The sequence below is a fragment of the Dioscorea cayenensis genome, chromosome 15 (genome assembly GCF_009730915.1).
Source record: "Dioscorea cayenensis subsp. rotundata cultivar TDr96_F1 chromosome 15, TDr96_F1_v2_PseudoChromosome.rev07_lg8_w22 25.fasta, whole genome shotgun sequence".
Taxonomy (NCBI): Eukaryota; Viridiplantae; Streptophyta; class Magnoliopsida; order Dioscoreales; family Dioscoreaceae; genus Dioscorea; species Dioscorea cayenensis.
This window is the reverse complement of record NC_052485.1, coordinates 17,546,202-17,564,989: the sequence shown is the minus strand read 5'-3', so window position 1 is coordinate 17,564,989 and position 18,788 is coordinate 17,546,202. Positions and strand designations below refer to the sequence as shown.

General features: G+C 36.6%; 1 protein-coding gene across 1 annotated transcript; it reads left to right on the top strand.

Moving 5' to 3' along the window:
• Positions 1-1,034: 1,034 nt before the first annotated feature.
• LOC120277746 (fumarate hydratase 1, mitochondrial-like) lies at positions 1,035-4,127 on the top strand. Its single transcript, XM_039284592.1, has 8 exons — positions 1,035-1,108; positions 1,246-1,300; positions 1,381-1,430; positions 1,989-2,070; positions 3,353-3,447; positions 3,526-3,592; positions 3,765-3,815; positions 4,116-4,127. The coding sequence occupies exons 1-8, from the start codon at positions 1,035-1,037 to the stop codon at positions 4,125-4,127; spliced, it is 486 nt and encodes a 161-aa protein (XP_039140526.1).
• Positions 4,128-18,788: the final 14,661 nt, after the last annotated feature.

Genomic DNA, 18,788 nt, shown 5'->3' with positions numbered 1-18,788 from the left:
GGTCTCGTTATCCTTTGATGTAGGTTCTTCCAGTTCTCACAGAGTTCCTTGGAGGAGAATCCTGCCAGCGATCAGGTCTGGAGATCCAATTTTGATGGATTGATTTGAATTTTTTTTTTCTTATGATTGGATTGGACCCAGATTGTGATTAATCTAATGGAATCAGGGCTTTTGTAGCAGATCTCATATCAACTGAGGAGAGGAGATCTAATCAAGCAGTGGATCATAGATTGAGTGATGAACGATTTCATCAAATTGATGCGCTTTCTACTCAAAGCCTTTGTGTGCGCTTAAACACACTATATGTGAGTTACCTTTGCAAACGATTGTTTTATTGTTTAGTCTTGAAGAAATCATTTTTGCAAAAATTATAAACTCATGTCTGTTCGATTCTCACTGGTTCCCCTATCATTAGTCTTCGGGAAAGAAATGAGAATAAGCGTGTATTTCTTGTAAAATGTACTATATTTCATATCCATTGTTTATTGGCTACATGTATAAGTAGCGCCCAACTTAACTAGAGCATATTTCTATTTGTTGTATCTGTTAATTTAATCTGGTTATCATGCATTATAATGTATATACTTCCTCAGGCCAGTTACAATGTTTGGAATGAGCCGTCATGTATTATTTAAGAATTGATTGCCATAATACATAATTCTAGACCATCAATCGAGGCATTCACGCTTGTAAAAATCAAATGAATAAGAATTAGTTCGACTTGAAAAAGAATTTGTAAAATGTATGGTATTAGTATAAGGATACTTAACAAGTGTATGTCCGGCTTGTATGGACAAAAAGCTTTTTGTTAACTCATGGATTTGAACAACAAACTCATGCTTTGTGGATCTATACGAGGAAGGGGGTAAATTGTCTATACAGGTTCTGCAATTAGTTATCATCTTGGAAATACTTGTAAGACATGATTGGATGGTTATGTATGTTCATTAGCTTTTGATACTTAATGGTACTTTTGTCATTCTGTAGTATGCTATTACTCATCTAAGTAAGCTGGAAGACAGCATTCATGAGCGATGGATAAGGAAAAAAATATGAGAATAAAAGCTACTCCTCTGATTCTTGGACAAGAGTTTAGTGGGTATACTGCTTAGGCACTCATTTTTAAATTACACCATTGCTGATTGCTGGCCTCTTGCTTCTTTGTGTATTTCTTGTGTCACTGTAATTGTTTTGAAGCACAAAGATATCTCGCTGAACTTTGGCTTGTTGAAACATTTCTTTTTGCAGGGTGAAATATGGGATTGATAGAGTGTTGGATACACTTCCTCGCATGTATCAAGTAAGACAACTACTTTTTTTTGTGTATCATGCTCACGCTGCATTTTGGACTGTCCCTTACTAAGAGTGTGCTTTGAGTAGCTTGCACAAGGTGGTACTGCTGTTGGAACTGGACTGAACACAAAGAAGGGGTATGTTTTACTTCAGATGACTTATTTTTATTTTATGGCTTCTGTAATTGTACATGTTCCACAATAGTACAATTCATATGCTTACACCATATTGAGATGAGTATTTACTACTATTGGATTTTGCTTTGGTATCTCGAGCCTTTCATAATTTCTAATATAGCACTCTTTTTACATTTTCTTTTATTTTCTATTAGTCATCTAGCGCCTTCAGTCAAATGTTTTAGTTTAAGTTGAAAGCATCTCAAGTCCAACTTGATCAATAGCTTAATAAAAATATAACCACACAAAAGTGAAAGTAATTGCTTTGTTCACTTTGTTGTTTCATTAGGTTAATTGATGTTATCATGTATAATGTGCCTTTTTATTTACGCGGGACAGAAGTGCCTTTGTTGATCTTCGAAGGACATGCTTATCAACTGTGTGGATTCCACAAATCAACCAGCCATTTTAGTAGTTCTACTGGGAGTCATATCTTTATTTGCTTTATTTTTTAAAAACAATTATCCCATTACTGTAGTATTATACAATAAGTTTTGTTTTTCATGCATAAATATTCAGGTTTGATGTTAAAGTTGCTGCTGCAGTAGCTGAGGAGACCAAGCTGCCATTTGTTACTGCAGAAAACAAATTTGAAGCCCTAGTTAGTATCTATATCCTTCAAAGACTCTCATCTATTTGCTTGCAACCAAATCTGACTTTCCATTTTCATTTTCTTCTTCCAATTTATTGGTAATATATATTTTTGGTTGCCTAAATCTTGGGTGATATTGTTCAACTCGTAGAACTAAGTAAGCAATTTTTAGTTGTGAGAAATAAAATGCCCTAATATACGAAACGAGAACAATGCATATTGGATGGGCTCTTCTCCTGGACAAACTCATATATTCATGTCCATTTGTTGAGATAAAGTGGCAACTATGCTGGCCAGTTTGCCAGATTTAAACTTGACCTGTTGTGAAGAAACTTATGTGATTGTTACAAGGTAAGCATTCTTAAAATAGTACTCTTTAATATTCATGGTTATTTATGTGTTTATTAAATAACCATGAATATTTAACAATGCTACTTTAACGAACATATCAGCTGGATAACCTGCTCAAGCGATTTTTTTTTTCCTATTACGTTGTGCATAGGTTCACGATTACAGCAGATAATATTATCAGTTTGCAAAATCGAAGGAAATAATGAGATTCAATGCTATAAATAGGGAAAGATGAAAATTTAAGTTAATCTAATATTCCATGAGCGAAAAGTTGATAAATTCTAATTTTTTGCAACATATTTCTTTTACTTAGGTACATTGTAGAATCTAATGTTCATAAATGCCTACTTGCATTGTGATATGGTTGATGGCCATTGCCAGCTGTTCAATCAGGAACTTGCAGAAATTCTCTCATGGCCTGATTTGCAGGCTAAACTAAAACTTATCTTCTTTGAACCCTGTGTAACTAATGACATCATTATCACATCCTCTCAAAGTACAAGCGTTTTTGTGAATATATATTTTCAGCATAAGCTGTTACCCATAATGCAAATTGGGTTCCAAATTACAACCATTTTCTGTGACCATTCAATATATTCAGGAATTTTTTTTTTTTGTAGTTTCTCACTGGAAAGTGGAGATAGCTTTCACTTTACATGTTTAACAACAAAGGCTACTTTCTGTCAATATATATTTTCAGCATAAACTGTTACCCATAATGGAAAATCACTTTCAAGTTTATTTCTGTTCTTTTTGTTTTGGATTCATTATGATTGTATTTTGTAGGTTTTAGTGCTTTCTATTATTCATATTCGCTTCCTTTGGGACATTTTTGTGGCGATTTCTTGTTAAAAAGTGAACTTATGGAGTAAAAAAAGTGACAGTCATTTGCTGTATTAGTCCTGTATTCAAAATCTCATCAGATCATCTTCTGTACCAGGCAGCACATGATGCTTTTATCGAGACTAGCGGGGCCTTGAATACAGTTTCTGTTTCTCTTCATAAGATTGCAAATGACATCCGACTTCTTGGGAGGTACCTAGTGACTATTTTGGTTTCACTTGTGTATTACAGATAATCTGTTCTGTTAACTTCAGAATTTCTCCTTTACAGCGGTTCACATTGTGGGCTAGGCGAATTAATTCTTCCCAAAAATGAGCCAGGCAGCAGTATCATGCCTGTAAATGCCTTGAACTATTTGCCTGGTTCCATTTAAGTTTTTAAAGTTTAACCATAATTGTTGTCATTTATCAATTTGTACATAGCAAAAATCTTTAATGTTTATCTAAATGCCATGCTTTTGGTATTTACTCATTGTTCTTACTGGTGATATTGATTTCTTTTTTGCTCAGGGAAAGGTTAATCCTACACAGTGTGAGGCTCTTACCATGGTTTGTGCCCAGGTACTGTTTCTTATATTCAAATGTCCACTTAACATTTCTTTCCTGGCATTATACGTTAGTTTACAATCTAGGCTGAGAAGCATGTCTGGAATATAGACTATGTACAATTATTCCCTGGATTCATCTTAATGATAATGCATATATTTAGTAATTGTTTGTTTGATCATCATTTGATGAACAGATGCACAAGCTAATTTGCTACAGATATAAACCTATGCATACTAATTCGTTACATGGTATAGACATGTAGTAGAAGCATATTAATGATTGCTGCTTGATTATAAATGCTGTGAATTATAGGTTGATGTATAGCGAGACCGGAGTACTTATTGTGCAAAAGTACATGTGGCCTTTGCTGAAAAGTTTAATGTTAGATGTATCCAAGGTTCCAGATATACGACTTCGTATGATGTTAATATTTACTTTTTGCTTTTATTTTCCAGTCTTTGAGGTTGCTTGGGGATGCTTCCATTTCTTTCGAGAAGAACTGTGTGAGAGGAATTCAAGCAAACCAAGAGAGGATTTCAAAATTACTCCATGAGGTAAAACTTAGCTCATTTGAATTGCATATCCTTGTTTACTATATTCACTACTACTAGAAAAAGGAAACTAACATGTCACTTTGTTTTGAAATACTCCTGCAGTCTCTGATGCTTGTTACATCATTGAACCCTGTAAGTTTATGGGATCCTTTATTTTTTTTTTCCGTGTTTTGCTGAGTTATATTATGTTGGATAAACTTCATGAAATTCACATCAATATTATTGGTGTCAATTTTTATTATGATTGGATTTTGTTTAATGTTTTTGCAAATTTTGGAGAATTCATGGTTAAAGATCAAGAGGGTTGAGGATGAGGATACATGAAGCTTTTTTTACTTTGTGTAATTAACTCAAAAAATATTTTGTAATGAAAGTACACAAATAGTGTAAAACTCTTACATTTTGCTAGTACTCAAAATACATTACACTTTAATTCATAACATGTCAATAAAGTTCAATGAAATTAAATTTAGTATATTTTTGAATGTAATGAAAATTTATATTTTTGATTTACAGGTTAAACAAATTTATTTATTATTAATAGGGAAAAAAATAAAATTCAATTTAATTAAATGAACAAATTTAGAGGTGGTTATAACCACCTCTAAAAGTATGAACATGCAAGAAATTATAAACTATAGAGGCGGTTATAACCGCCTCTACCACTTATAATTTTTAGAGATGGTTATAACCACCTTTAAAACTATTGAGGATTAATGAAAATTTAATATTTATTGAGGCGGTTATAACCGCCTCTACTACAATAAATTTTTAGAGGCGGTTATAACCGCCTCTAAAACTATTAAATGGTAATGAAAACTTAATAGCTATAGAGGCGGTTATAACCGCTTCTAAAACTATTGATGTTTGATGAAAACTTAGTAGTTATAGAGGCGGTTATAACCGCCTCTACTCTTGTTATTAAAAACCGCTTCCGTAGATAAAACTTACCCCAACGGTTGGTACAAACCGGCTCTAAAGTGTAGAGCCGGCTTGATACAAGGCGGTTTAGAGGCGGGTAAAAAAACCAACGCTACACCTATAGAGGCGGTTATAACCGCCTCTATAGGGCTTGAAAACCGCCTCAAAAACTCTTTTTTTGTGTAGTGTCATGTTCATATTTTTTCTAAGTTGGGTTAACTTGTTACATGTAACATGTACCCTGATCGACATTTTCCTTTTTATCTAAGTTGGATATATAACATTTGTTTTATTTTATTAATGGTAGTAAAATCATTTCCACTTAATCACACTCATATGCATTGTTACCACCAAGAACTAGAGATGCAATTATTCTTTTATCCCCGAGCATAAACTAAGTTCGGATTTTTGCTCATATATGCAATTTAATGGTATATGCAAATGAACAAATCATGTCTTCTTGAAGATTATGCTGGAAAGGAGGCCCATGTATGACCTTGAGAAGATTCATGACTGTATTCTATGTTTTTTGTTATCATATTTTCAACCAACGTTCATAGTTTTGGTTGTCAACTTACAGGGTAAACCAACCAATTTGGAGGACTCTAATGTTATGTAAAATGTACCAAGTTTAAAAATAACAATTGAAACCTTCTGATCGCATTCAAATGTACCACTTTTCAAGGTAGTTGTAATTTATAATTGTTTTTGAAGCATAGGTTAGCAATCTTTTGAGAGCATAAATGTTGTTACTTTTAATTTGGAAATTCTTTCTCATTATCTCATTATCTCTGTGGGTCAGGACCTCTACTTACTACCTACACTTAAATTAGCGTATAACTTGTGCAGTCTTGAGGATTATGAATCCAGTGTTTCAGGTCAGTCCATTTGCTCTCGCTTTGTAGTCCAATGCTTATTAACTTTGTATGATTTCACCCTCTAAATATCATGTCAATGTCTGTGGTAAAGCCTTAAGTCTGATGTGATGGATATTATGCCCTTATTAGTATCATTTGAATATTATGCCCTTATATATATATATATATATATATATATATAATTCCATTGAATAAAGTAGGCTATGTTAAGCAAGCAAATTAAGTTAATTGTAATTTGGGTTTATATTTTGGTTATGTCATGAATATTTTGTATTTTATCACAAAAAGTATTAGTGCCTTGTTCAAAATTTTAACTCTGTTATAAATAGAATTTTGTTAATTATTTTTTTTAATATTTCATTATATTTATTTCAGCAAATAAATTAATTTTTAAGTATTTGATCATATTGTTTTAGAATTAAAATATGCTTGATTGGTAAATCGATAATTGTGGTTATAAAGATGTTAATAAACGATGTCTATTATTTAACGATTTAAATATTATTTATTAGTGAAAAATTTATCTTAGAAATATTTATTTTATGACAACTCCTTTTAATTTCTAAATTAATAAAATTTTAATCATGGAATAAAAACAATCTAATGCATAAGTAAAATAAATATAATTAAAAAAAAAAAGTTCTCATGGATTAACAAATAACTCTTCAACATTAAAGCCCCTCCTCCAAGAGTGGTGATCCCACGGACTCGGTTCCATAGGATTTAAGGTGGAACAGAAATGTGGGATCAGCATCACCACACATTTGCATTGACAATAAATTCAATTTTTATATTTTAAAATATAATAAAGGGCAATTAGGTAATTTAAGTTCCTCTTGCTTTTCCCTTCTCGTTCACATCATCATCCATCTTTTCCCTTTTTCTTTTCCTCATCCTCCGTTCACCTCCTCCATCCTTCCCCTTCACCGCCGTTGCCTCCAGAAACATTCCGAGCTTCTTCTTCCCATTCATCAGCCCCGCTAACCTCCTCCTCTTCATGGCTCATGGCAAAGCCCACACAATAACCTCTCCATGGCGAGCACCAAGAGGTTAACCAATTGACAAGGACAACAACAAAACACCACCGCGTACTCCATCGCTATCTCTCCCATCACCTCCCCACTCTGCACAAGAACAAGTAGTTGAGGAATTGGCTACTTTTTATTCTGATCTTGATCCTTTATTTGTATGACATGCAGAAATAATAGGAGTTCACTTCTTTGGTAAGATATGAATTGATATGAGGTATCATTGTATAACAATGTTAGTCGCAAAATAGAACATTCAATTCTCAGTACCAATAAGATTCAAGTGATCAAATTGTGACAGAGCTCAGAGGACAACACCCCAAAAGGCTGACTAATAAGAGATACACTTTGATGACTTTATCAATGGAATGCCATTGTTGATAGTTATTCTACAAAATTAACTCACTTTGAAAGGCCAGTTTCAGAACTAAGTAGGGCTTGTCCTTCATCTACAAGAGAAATAATGCTGAAAAGTCACAGACGAACCAAATTTCACAATGCTTGACTATGAGTCTAAGACAAATAACATAACAAAAACCATATTTTGATCATACTATTCAAAGATATCATGGTCAAACATTAGTGTTGTATTTGCAGCATGTAATGATATTTTAGACACCATAGGCTCCAAATAAGCAAATGGGCAATATAGTTCAACATCAGCAACATTCATACCAAATCTCAGCTTTTCTTGTTTCAATCCTCAACAAATTGATCTCAAAATCAAGAACACACCAATTTGGACCAATGAGTCTGATTTTTTAACTCTAATGCAAGGGCAGAGTATATATCCTGGAGTTTCATCTGACATTGTTTTTCTATATGCATGTGTATGTATTTCTTTCATATTTTGTATGTCTATTTACACACAAGATCTCCAAATCCTTCCTTCCTCCACTGAAGAGAGCCCGAATCTGATAGGCATGGCGACAACGGTGAAGAGGAAGCTAGTGATACTAAAGGAGGTGAGGAGAAGGATGAGGTGTGCGAAGGTGGTGGGAGGGACAGCGGCAGAGTGCACTGTGGCGTGTTGTTGCTGTCCTTGTGGGTTGGTTGACCTCTTGGTGCTTGCCATGGTGAGGTTGTCATGTAGGGTTTACCTGCGAGCCATGAGGAGGAGGAGGAGGTTGGTGGCGCTGATGAATGGGAAGAAACCTAGAGTTTTTCTGGCGGCGGTGGCGGTGAAGGGGATGGGTGAAGCAGGCGAACGGAAAAGAAGAAGGAAAAGAAAAAGGGAAAAGATGGATGACGATGTGAACAAGAAGGAAAAACAAGAGGAAATTAAATTACCTAATTGCCCTTCATTATATTTTAAAACATAAAATTGAATTTATTGTCAATGCAAATGTGTGGTGGTGGTGATCCCACGTCTCAGTTCCACCTTAAATCCCACGGAACCGAGTCTGTGGGATCACCACTCCTCCAAACGAAGCCCTTCTTTAGAGCACTGCTCTCACTTCTTCATTCTCCTTCTCTTCGTCATCTCCGATCTTTGATCTTTGACCTCACTTTGCTACCACATCCGATGCCACTCTCAACCCTTGACTTCCATCCATCCATCCATCCATGGCAAGTATCATCTCCAACGCCGTTCACCATTTTGGTTAGAGAGGGTTTTTGCGAAGTAGTATTAGATTTACAATTAGGAAGTTTAATTCAAATTAGGTTTGAATTTAGGTATTTTTTTTATGAAGATCTTGAGAGTTTTCAATTTTTTTTTTATGTTTTATTTTTTTGCATTTGTGATTAAAATAGAGGATTTATGCATGTCTATCTTAATTTCTTGCTTGTTTTCCTTGTCTTCTGAAGCTCTTCAGTGATGGTGAAAGCAGGGGAAATGGCCTCCTCTGTGTGATGGTGAAAGAATTTGTCTTTTTTTGTTTATCTTTCAATCTCCAATTTCAATTCATTTGGAATATTTAATGGATACGTTTTTGTTGAAGTTACTTTTATTCACTTTATTTTCTAATGACATCTTCTTTTACAACAACTCATCTGACCTAACAACTTTAGCAACAATGTCAATTTTAACTATAGACCTAAATGCATACCTTTTCAAGGTTAGAATGTGCAAAACCTTTAAAATTTATTAATTTGTTAATTGATGATAAATTAATTAATCTTATGTGAAATTATTCTCTATCTATAGAGCCTCTGGAATAACACAATAAATTTTGATTCACTATAAACTTGTAATTTCAGAATGTTTCTATGGTGTCATTTTCTTAAAATTGATAAGTTACCAAATAACTAAACTCTGAAATAATTATTTTGTTTGCTCTTTTTCTCTTTTGCCTCAATCGGGAGACACAATGATCCAGCTAGTGGAGATAGGGAAAGGTGATCATGTCTTATTATCAGTACATAAAAACCTATTACAAACCAACAAATAACAGACAACCATGATTTTCAAGGTGGCTAAGCTGCTAAAAGCTGAATGTAAATTGGATTCCTAGCCAATAAATGTTGTCCTAGTACTTCCAATTTCTTCAATGAGCTGTGGATATCTCATTATGTTTTCAATGTTTTTATCCTATTATATTTTCACTGCTCATTTATCCTTTAGCTCAGACAATTATTGACTTATTGTTTATCTTTAAAATGAGTCAATGGTACTTGAGATTGCAACTTGACATGATAGTTAATTTAGCTTTGCTTCCTTTATCATTTGAGACCTCTGTGTGAAAAGCAAAAGCAAGCAAACTTCCTTTATATTTGCAAACTCACATAAGGTGGAAAAGAATTTCTGACTTGCATATTCTAATGGTTATCATTTTTTAGCAAGCTCTTTTCAATTCTTTACTGTATGGCTAGTTTTGCTTTTTAAATTGGTTGGCATTGCTGAAACTTGTATTCATGATTGCATTATGTTTGTTTCAGGTCAGAATTCAAAAGACAATGAAAAACTTCTGAAGATTATAGGAACTCATGTTGATGCCATTGAAATCACATGTTGTTCTCTAACTTTATCTTCTACTAAGTTGAACTTATCTGGCCTTATCATCTAAATGTTGGTTGTTTTATAAAAGATTGTTTTGTAGCATGTCTTAATAGTGTTTTGTTATAGTTGGTAGGAGGTCTGCCTATTTGGTATTAATTCTAAACTGTTGAGACCCCTTGACAAGGTAGTTCCACTTGATTTCTTGTTTTTGGGCCCTCCACATCTGTTCAAGTTTTTTTTATAAAAGAAGGCACCATAATTGGGTGTATATCAACTTCTCTTTTATCATTGCACAATCACTAATTATTGTTTTGCTAAATTTGTCTTGTAAAGACAAAATGTTTCTTTGTTTTTGGGCCATAGATTTTCTTCTCTGCTCCTTATTTGTGTTGATATGAGCTGATGTTTCCTTATTAAGAAAATATTGACTTTAAATAATTCTCATTCTTGTTTAATATCATCATTAAGTTAATTTGACTGAATTAATTGTAGTGGACTTCACCGTCATACTTATTCTTAGAGACATTTGAAGAAGGCATAGCTCATCGAAGAGAACAAAAGGTATGGTGATTTCTGCAATTATGTGTCCCTCTTTCTTAAATGTCATTATAACAACAACCAAGATGAAATTCTATCCATTTTGCACATGTTTTACTATTTCTTATAACATTTCCTTTAACCAAGTATTGGCAGGCTACCATATCTTATTATTTGCATCACTTTTGTCGACCATTCCATGAATAAGTATATGATGATTACTATAAGGAAAGAGGGTGACATAAATATGGTATATTATAGGTTTGCGGCATGCCTCTGAATTGCTTGGTTTGTTTCCGCTCTTCATCTCGTTCCTGTTTCAAAGTTCAGATTTTGGTTAAACAAGTAGTTAATTAGTTCTTAGTTATTCAAAATTTTTCTTTTTAATCCTTGGACGATGTGTAAGCCACTTCATGGGTAGTGCTATTATGGGTATTTTTGTTATATGTGCAGAAATAGAGGGCTCAATACATTTTCAAGTGAATTCGGGAGAAAACAAGAAGATATTCAAAAGGAGTTCAATTACTCAAGCTTGACACGGGCTGGATATGCTCGTGTCATACCCTCCGAAGTTCTCAGGCCAATGTTGATCCAACAAGAATTCTGTGTAGAAGGATACTTTCAAAATTGACACGGTGAGGACACGACCATGTCCATGCCTCCTAAAATCCTAGGACTAGGGTGATTTTAGTAGAGAATTGTTGACATGCACTGGGTGCCCCTAACACGATCGTGTCACAACATTGCACGGAACTTTCCAGGCAGAGACACTCCTTTGTACTTAACGTTTTCGCAACATGACACGGTCTGGACACGAGCATCCGCAGACTGTGTGGAGCCCAAAATTCCTCTGTATAACTCCAGTTTTTAGGGTTTCATAATCATCTTTGTTCGGGTATCTTCTCCTTGACCATGAGTACTTTGATGAGGGCGAAGATCAAACTTATCCACACCTTCTAAGGCACAAAGAAATGAGTTGGAGGCACAATGGAAGTGGTGCTGATAGAAGGAGCTCGATATTAGGGGCAAATCACAAAGAGAAGGGAGTCAAGTCTTCTTTTTTTAGATCTAGTTTTATCTCCTCCATGTTGTACCCACCCATGAAAGGCTAGCTGGCCACGGTGCCCCGGGGTGGGAACTTTGCCACTTTGTATGCTTAAACACTTTTACTCTTCATGATTTAAGGAGTTATTTTGGTTCTTGTGTTTAATCTTGTGTTTGCAGAATTTGATGTGTTTGAGTTGCACAGTTACTTAGGTAAAACTCAGTCTGTGGATTGCCATAGTTGTGGTTGCCTTGTATGATTGCAAAACTTGATGTGCATGAAACCATAGTTACCTTAGTAAAACATGGTATAATTGAGAAGCATAGATGCTTCATTGCTTTTGAGAACACAGTAGAACTCAAGAATGTACCTGGTAAATCTTGAGAGTGAGTGAGCATTACTGAGTGCAGAGGGAACATCCCGGGCATTGTTCTCTTTTGTTGACACTTAATCCAATTGCCTTTTATCTCTATTTATTCTCTGTTCCTTTTCTCTTTTAAATTGCTTTTTCATTTATTTAAGTGAATATTTTTAGTCCAGTCCCTGAGGTTCGATAACCCTACCCTTTACGAGATATCACTATATTACTTATATGCGACCCATGCACTTGGGGAGAACACATCAGTCATCAAATACTTATAATTTATATATGAAAACAGAGTAAAGTGAAGAAAAATACTGAATTTTGTATGAAGCTAGTGCATCTCACATGTTAAAGATGTCAATAAAAACTGAAAGTTTTGTATATAGTTTTTGGGTACTCTGCTCAGGCTCTATAATTGTACTGTAGACTAATGAATGATGAGATGGATGGAGCTTCGCTGATATGGGCTTATAATGTCTTCCACTTTGGTTTTGACATCAATGCATGTATCTATTTATTTTTGTTTTATTTTGAAAAGGAAATAATAATTGTTTTAAAGAAAATTTTAGGAAGATAGGGAACATTAACTTTGGGTTAATAGCCAAGGGAGGAGAGAATGATGAAGATGGCTACTTATGACACACTCTTTCATATTGTGAGTGTTGCTTGAGATAAGTGCTTTGTCAGGGTGATAAACTTGACTGTTGTTATGCAATCTAGCATACTTGGATAATAGCCCAGGTTTTGTTTTTTTTTTATTTTGAAATATATATATATATATAATGTCTTTTAAGTGGCTGGTGGCTTTGGGTCCATAGTTGAATGAATGAAAGCAAAAGTAGATCGTGGATGCAATTGTTGATGAAGTTCTTCAGTTGAATAAAGGTGAAGACACAAGTTGTGCGCAAAGAAATGTGGGTGTGTGCCAACCTCCATTGTGCTCAATAGAATATATAAAGTGGAGGGGCACAAAGACAGTCACCCTCATATATTTTGAATTGTACAAATATTAGTAAGAGCTTCATCAATGAGGTTTTATTGATGACACTATCTACTGCATGGATGTGTACCCATTCATGTGGCCTCAATGAAAAGAGTGGATTTAGGAGCATTTCGACGAAGTACTGCAGCAGTTTAATGTAGTAAAACATTGTAGCAAAATTACAGTAGTAGTTACTATTCATAGCACGCAAGAAATAAAGACTGAAAATTCACACCTGCGTGTGGAATTTCCACACGCCCGTATGGATACCCGATTCAAGTCCCAATAAATACCGCGTTTTGAGAGTTATTGAAGAATCTTTTCTTCATCTTTTGTCCATCTTTGGGGCACTAGCCTCTAGGGTTTGGAGAGGCTTTGCCCAGGTTTTTGGAGCGGTTTTATGGCCTTCGATATCGCGTTCCTTCAGAGGAAAGTTATTGGGGAGCTTTCGTCGGCACCGATTCGAAGAGGTGTGCCTTCAGCTTGACAAAGGAACCTTAAAAGAAGACGAGGTGGCTCCACAAGACCATCAATACGGAATAAAAGGGGATTTTATATATGGATTGCATGTTTTCACTATTGATTTCATTATTGATTGTGTATTGCTCCATGGAGAGCTAAACCACTAGTGGGTGCTTGGACTTGTAAACACTAGGATGATTTTGTTTCATTGACCTTTATTATACTTCTTTAATTGATGTTTTAATTGAGTTCCATCCTTGAATGCTTGTTGTATTGATTTTCCCTTAGAGTGACACTAGGGTTGAGAATCCATCTTTTTAATCCTTGTGGATGAGTGACACTCCATTCGGATTAGACAAAGCAAGGTTGGAGTGGGTTGAGAGGGTGAGTCCAGAGGTACTGGAACGTCTCCTTTCCCTTGCGATGTGGTTTATCCTACCTCCACGTTCCAAGAGTTCTTTGCAGTCATGATAGAGTGAAGTGCTAAGAGACAAACTCTACTGGGGCTTAGTTGTGCAAATAACAGAGTGAAGTGTTGAAGTAATCGTTAGTGTTAGAGTTTCATCATGACTAGTAGTATTTCACCTAGACCAAAGGGTTAGATCTATTTTAGGGAATAGGGTTTACCACTTGGAGTCCCTAGAGCTTCATGCAACCCCCACACAATGTGAGGCCTTGAGAGTATCATTTTCCACCGAGACATAGTGTAGGGTTTGTCACGGTTGAACTTCGGCTTGGGACCGTGTGTCTTTAGATGTCCACGACTCAATAAGAATCAGTTAGGAGGCATAATGATTAGTCTTACACTTAAGAAATAGTCTTAGAGTGAGCAATATTCAGGTGCCCCATCTCTCTATCGATTACCTCTCCTTATCCCTATTGCGCTTCCATTCTTTTCTTTGCTTTTATTTGCATTGATATTGTTCACACAACTTCTCAATCATTTTCACTATAGTTAAATAGTAAATCTTGTGTTTACGAGCACTATTCCCTGTGGATACGACTAACCACTCACCGGGGTACTTTATTACTTCAATAACCCATGTACTTGTGGTACACATGTGCAAGGGGTATGCTAAAGGAGTTGTTGATTTCCTGGCCACCTAGGAATTCTGTGGAGGAGGCTTAGTAACGACTAAGCACTGCACTTGATTATGATCCTTGTCCGACCAAGGCCACCACTCTCTGCTTTCCGGTACTTCGATACATTCATTATATCCTCAATCACTTTCTCACTAAATGCGGCAATAATACCGGGGTAGTTGGTCGCCGTGACTTTGACTTTCTACTGAGAATGGTCGACAGATTCCACTTGCATTTAGGATATGAGGTGGCATTTTCTATTGCACATCAGGGACCGATCCACTCATTGGAGTCCTGTTCATTGGTCCCTACATCACATGCATTATCAAACATATGGACCTTCGTTAGGGGACCGATTGCATGAGGATTACCGGGTGGTTTGCAACAATGTCCTTGGAGACTTTGAGGTCGATGCGGATGTTGTAGCATATTCATACTGCTACAGGACTGAAGTATAGAGTTTGACAGTCCACTTCTTCAACTGACACTTCGGATGTACCCCCGACAGGTGAGGAAACTCCTACGCCGCCACCACCTGCTTCTACTTTACGCCCGAGATCCAGTCACCTCCTTGCTCCCCTGATCAGATTACTTGTTCTGCAACAATATTCTGATGGGTACAACGGAGCATCATTCAGATTACTGAGCATCTGGGTGTGAGACTTTCCTCTGAGCGTCCGATTCACCATATTGGGGTAGATACTTCAGATTTAGTGGAGTCTTCGGCCGATTCTGAGGGATCTAACATTGATTCTTGTGCCGGGAGTGCATCTTTTTAAGCTTTCCAGTGCAACCGCAATCCATTCCTTATCATTTAATTTCCTTGTTTTTGTTTATTTTTATCTTAACCTTTGTGTCAATTAGCAAGTGGAGTCCCCTACTACATTTTGGTTTGGTTATCTTATTATTGCTGTAGTTGTAGTTTCTTTTTAGTCTTTCTTATCTTTAATATATTGCCATGTTTTGGGAGCTTTACTTGTGTCCTCCATTGTTTCCAGGAATTGTGTGGGTCCTTGGAGTTGAATAGCACACATGTTGAGAGCGGCAACATCACTCCCGTGTTCTGTAAAGTTTCTTTAACCTCCTATATCTTTTATTATCTTCATTGTGTTTTTCCATGTTCATCATTTCACATTAAGGACAATGTATCATTCATGTGTGGGGAAGGGTTGCATGCTTGCTTTGGTAGAGATGAGTGTCTAACTGATGATGGTCTATGATCGATGACAGGTTGTGCTTCTTAACCTTAGGGAAACACTTATGTGTTAGTTAATTATTTGAGATCCATATTGTAGTCTCGATCTTACTTTGAAGGCCTGCGTTTATCACTCAACCCTGATTGTGGAGCAACATGTTTTATTGTGTTTAAAAAAAAACGTGGAAAGTAGGATCCCATGTGGGATGCCCTACCGGTTATTTCTTAATTCATTGTGAAAAGATGGTATAAAGAGCTATCACCCTAAAATAGTGAAAGCTACTGTCGAATAGTTGAATTTTGGGCATTACAAGTGTACATTTGATGACCTACTGATAGAGAAGGCTACCTCTCGGGTGTTGAAGCTACTACCCATTGTAAATAATCAATTGTAGATTTAATTTTGCTTAGTTGAAACCTGAGAAGTATGGGGCACTCAATTTAGGGTTTGCACACAAACACACATGTCCTTAAAAGTAAGAGTGTAGGCATTCCTTGAGTATCCTTATTGTTCCTAACCCTTGTTGCTTTCCTTTTGTTTAAGAAGCCCAAGTTTTCTTGAGATCAAAGGTGATTCACTCATCCTTCTTTTCAATTGAGTGATGTGAGATTGCTTGAGGACAAGCAATGTGATAAGTGCTTGTGTGTTAATAATGCGAAGTATTGTTTCCATACGATGAGCATAACTTTTATCAGTTTTAAGTGCTAATACATGTGTTTTTGTGTTCTTTTGCGCATGTAGTGTTGTGAAGCTAAGTATTACGAAAAGAAGCCAAAAGTAGATCGTGAACGTACTATTTGGTGGAATCTTGGAAGCAACAAATGATAAGTGCTTGTGCGATATGAATGCGAAGTGTTCATTCCTTATGTTGAGCATTACTTTTGTCGGGTTTTTATACTAGAGATAGGTCAGGTGTGAGATGCTAGAGTGTGTGCCAACCTCCTCGTATTTTAGTTGGCACATCCATTTGGAGGGGTACAAAGGCAGTCACACTCGAGCATTCCAACTAATGCACATAGAACAAGAGCTCCACCAACTTGCCTATCATTGAAGAAGCAAGTGATCCTCGACGTGAACATGTGCCCTTTTGCGTTACCCCGATGAAAGTATGGACTCGGGAAACTATTCAGGCTGGATACTGTAGCAGAGCAATGTAGCAACACTTTAGCAGCATTGTTCGCAGCCGGCCGAGAAAACATCAATTCAGAGAATCCACACGGGCGTGTGGAAATTATACAAGCCCGTGTGGAAATTCCACATGGGCGTGTGAAAGATCAACAGGCCCGTGTAGTCGCCCGATTCCAGCCCTATTTAAAGCCGATTCAGCCCCGATTTCACCATTCTTTTCTCCATCTTTTCCCCAACTTGAGAGAGGGCTTCGGCTAGGGTTTTCTGGGGTATTGGCTAGGGTTGTGGAGAGGTTCTACGGCTCCGACATCGTCATTCCTTAGGAAGAAGGTTGGTAGGGGAGCTTCCGTCGAGGCGTATCCTATATCGGACGAGGGAATCCTTGGACGACGAGTAGAGGACTCTCCACAAAACCATCGACACGACCATCGAGAGGGTTTTTCTATAGATTCATTGCTTTTACATTCTATTTCTTTGATTGTACTTAACTCCATGGAGAGATAAACCCCTAGTGGGTACTTGGGTATTTTTTAACACTAAGATGTATTTGTTTCATTGAATCTCTTTATTATGCTTTCAATTAATTGATGTTTATTGTGAGTTCCAACCTTGAATGCTTGATTGAATGAACATTTCCCCTAGAGTGACACTAGAGTTGAGAGTTCTCGTTGGTATTCTTGTGAGTGAGTGACACACCACGAGCGTTAGACAAAGCTAGGTTGGAGAGGGTTGAGAGGGTGAATCGAGAGGTATAGGAGCGTCCCCTTTCCCCTCCGACGTGATAGATTCTACCTCCGTTCCTCGAGTTCTTTGTGGCCACAATAGAGTCAATTGTCTAAGTGATGAACTTCTGTTGGGGCTTAGTTGCACGTGCAATGGAGTGAAGTGTTGAGGTGATCTTAGTATCTAGGGCTTAATCGTGGTTAGGGACCTTCCACCTGGACCAAAGTGTTAGGTCTATAATTAGGAAGAGATTTATCACTTGGAATCCCTAGAGCTCATTGCAACTCTATGCAAGTGCGAGGTTGAGAGGTTATCTAATCTCTCCTCCGGGACATGTATAGAGTTAGGCATAGTTGACCTTAGATTTGGGACTATGTAATGAAGGATTTCCACGACTCACTATTGCATTGATTAGGAAGCATAATAGAGGGTTCTTGCACTTGAAGCGATCATCCTAGGCGGAGCATTATCCGAGTACCCCATCTTTATCGATTGTCTTACCTTCTCCTTTACTCATGCTCTCTTACTTGTTGATTTTACTTTTCAGAATTGAATCATTGTCACACTTATCACTATTGATCTTTCACATAGCTAAGAAGCGGATTAAGTGTTTTTATTCCCTACTCCATGTGGATTCGATACCCACTCACCCGGGATTATTACTTTGACAAACCCGTGCACTTGCGGGATATACGCAAGGGGACCTTGTAAAGTTTTTGGCGCCGTTGCCGGGGAGTAGGTGTTTAGACATACTTTGCACTTTGTTTTCTTAGCTATTTCACCATAAATTCTATTTCATATCTTCTTATTCTATCATCGTTCTGATTTCTTTTTCATTCTTTTTGGGTGCAGCTTCAGGTTATAACCTGAGGGAATCCCTCAATATTGATTGAAGGGGATCCCAAGCTTGAACGTACACTTAGAATAAAATTGAAAAAGCATGTGCAAGAACAGTCTAATCTAGCTAATTTGGAAGCGGAAGAATTCAAAAACATGGTGGAATAGAATGAGCAACACCGAACATTATCCGATTATGCCAGACCTTCAGTGTTGGTGACACAATCGAGTATTGTGCGTCCCCCGATCACAGCTCAGAACTTTGAGATGAAGCCGACATTCATCCACATGTTGTAGCAATCCGCA